Source organism: Nansenia antarctica, assembly GCF_963989245.1.
Source record: "Nansenia antarctica genome assembly, chromosome: 18".
Classification (NCBI taxonomy): domain Eukaryota; kingdom Metazoa; phylum Chordata; class Actinopteri; order Argentiniformes; family Microstomatidae; genus Nansenia; species Nansenia antarctica.
The window spans coordinates 21,731,392-21,733,891 of NC_137691.1; the positions used below are offsets into that span (position 1 = coordinate 21,731,392).

Consider the following 2,500-nt stretch of genomic DNA (forward strand, 5'->3'; position numbering starts at 1 on the left):
AAACGTGACAAGCTCCAACAAGTCACACAGGTGACAGGGATCGCAATTCTCCAAAGATGTTCTGAATATCATTACATAATAATAATAACATTGAATACAAAGCAGATTCACTGTGGACCGTAGGGATTATGGATCAGGGGTTCATCCTAATTTCATAATTTCTGTCAGACGCATCTGTGGTTCCTTGGTTCCCCGGTGGCATCTGTGGTTCCTTGGTTCCCCGGTGGCATCTGTGGTTCCTTGGTTCCCCTAACCCTAGAGGCTCAGTAGTTATTGAGGCTTTGGCTCTCGTAGAGAGCCCGCAAGGCAGCGATGCACCGAGGTTCAGATGTGTCTAACTGTGTCTAACTGTCTCTGACTGTGTCTAACTGTGTCTAACTGTGTCTAACTGTGTCTGACTGTGTCTAACTGTGTCTAACTGTGTCTAACTGTGTCTAACTGTGTCTAACTGTGTCTAACTGTGTCTGACTGTGTCTGACTGTGTCTGACTGTGTCTAAATGTGTCTGACTGTGTCTAAATGTGTCTGACTGTGTCTAACTGTGTCTGTGTCTAACTGTGTCTGACTGTGTCTGACTGTGTCTAACTGTGTCTAACTGTGTCTAACTGTGTCTAAATGTGTCTAACTGTGTCTGACTGTGTCTGACTGTGTCTGACTGTGTCTAACTGTGTCTAACTGTGTCTGTGTCTGACTGTGTCTAACTGTGTCTAACTGTGTCTGACTGTGTCTGACTGTGTCTAACTGTGTCTGACTGTGTCTAACTGTGTCTGACTGTGTCTAACTGTGTCTAACTGTGTCTAACTGTGTCTGACTGTGTCTAACTGTGTCTGTGTCTGTGTCTAACTGTGCCTGACTGTGTCTGACTGTGTCTAACTGTGTCTGACTGTGTCTAACTGTGTCTAACTGTGTCTAACTGTGTCTAACTGTGTCTGACTGTGTCTGACTGTGTCTGACTGTGTCTGTGTCTAACTGTGGTAATGTGACAGTAACAGACGACACACTGACCCCCAAGGCATCCCATACTATTTTTTCATGTTTTGTTAAAATATGCTTTTTAATGCTTATTAAAAGTATTAAATGCAAGTTGTGATTGTTTAGTTGCACCCTGTTTTTTTAATGCTCCACCATCAAAAAACATCAAATGCATACCATTTTGTTTGCGGTGAATTGTTTCTGCGTTGGTTCACCTCTGCTTGTAAAATGTTACTGAGTGTCCTTATTGTGGCAATGATCAAGATTCAAGATTCAAGATTGCTTTATTGTCTGTAACACAGTGACAGAAATTCTCCTTTGACAGGCAGAAGTGCAGTTCAAGAATACAGTTTCCACATTAAAAACACATAGGTCACATACTGTACATACAATAAAAACAAACAGACAGACATGATCATTATTATTCAGTGCCTGCTGTTTTTGGTAGGTATTATCATATTATGGTGTAAGAGGTTTCTTTCTCTACTTAAATGTTTCCCATGCATTTGGTTACTTGTACTATATATCTAGTATGTACTATACATTGTACTATATCTCTAGTATGTTTTGCTTTAGCCTTGAAATTGTCCCAGTTTGTCTCTTCTCCCAGAATGCTTTTCCATCTCCCTCACTGTAGTATGGCTTTCTGCTATTGAATGAATGAATGAATGATCTTTATTGTCATTGCTATAGTACAGGTACCAAACAACGAAATTTGGGAGGGGTGGCTCCCCTGGTGCTAGGAAAGAAAAAAAAACTAAAAAAACAAGAAGGGAAAGGAGCTGGTTTACATAAATAAAGGCTATGTACACTATCCACTATACTATACTGTACAGATAAAACACTGTGCTGTACTCTATGCTATGCTATACCTATTCTAACATTTCCTATTTCTCTGCAACCTTATGTACCCTAGGGTTGTCATATTGCACATAGTGTTATTGCACATTCATTTAAAGTGTCGCAGTTTGCTTGTAGTACGTCCTTATGCCATGCTGTAGGAGTTTACAGTGCGTCGTTTGCTATGCTTACACTGCAGATATGACTTTGTTTTGTAGCGCTCCTCCCTTGCTCAGTTAATGCACCGTGCTTATGGGTAATCCCGTTGGCTGTTCAGTGATCTGGGTAAAATAGCAACGTTGTTAAAACTCACCCTCTCTCCTCATTGGTGAATCACTAGGCACACTGCATCAATACCATTTTATAGTCATCCAGTTTGAAAGGAAAACAAAAGGAGAGAGAGAAACAGTTGTTTCCCCAAACAAAGTATTTTCCACTGTGAAAAAGCCCCAGTCTACTATGTCTTGGTGTGTTTGGTTGTGAATAGAAACTGTTAAGAGCCCTGCTTTCTTTTCTGTCTTTCAGATTTGCCACCAAAGAGCCAAACGGTTTGTTGCTCTACAATGGCCGCTTCAATGAGAAGCACGACTTCATCGCCGTGGAGATCATCAAAGAGCAGATCCAGCTCACCTTCTCTGCAGGTAGGAGGAGCTTCTCTACCAGGATGGTGAACACGGCCATTTTAATAA

The 2,500-nt window shown here is 41.2% G+C and overlaps 1 protein-coding gene across 1 annotated transcript in view; it reads left to right on the top strand.

The window, feature by feature from the left end:
* The window catches only part of celsr2 (cadherin, EGF LAG seven-pass G-type receptor 2), a gene marked incomplete at both ends in the record, with an annotated part of 75,482 nt that overhangs the window by 39,797 nt on the left and 33,185 nt on the right, over positions 1 to 2,500 (top strand). Inside the window, one exon of the mRNA XM_080548674.1 lies at positions 2,337 to 2,452. Within this exon, the coding sequence (XP_080404800.1) occupies positions 2,337 to 2,452 (116 nt within the window). The remainder of the gene's footprint in view (positions 1 to 2,336; positions 2,453 to 2,500) is intronic.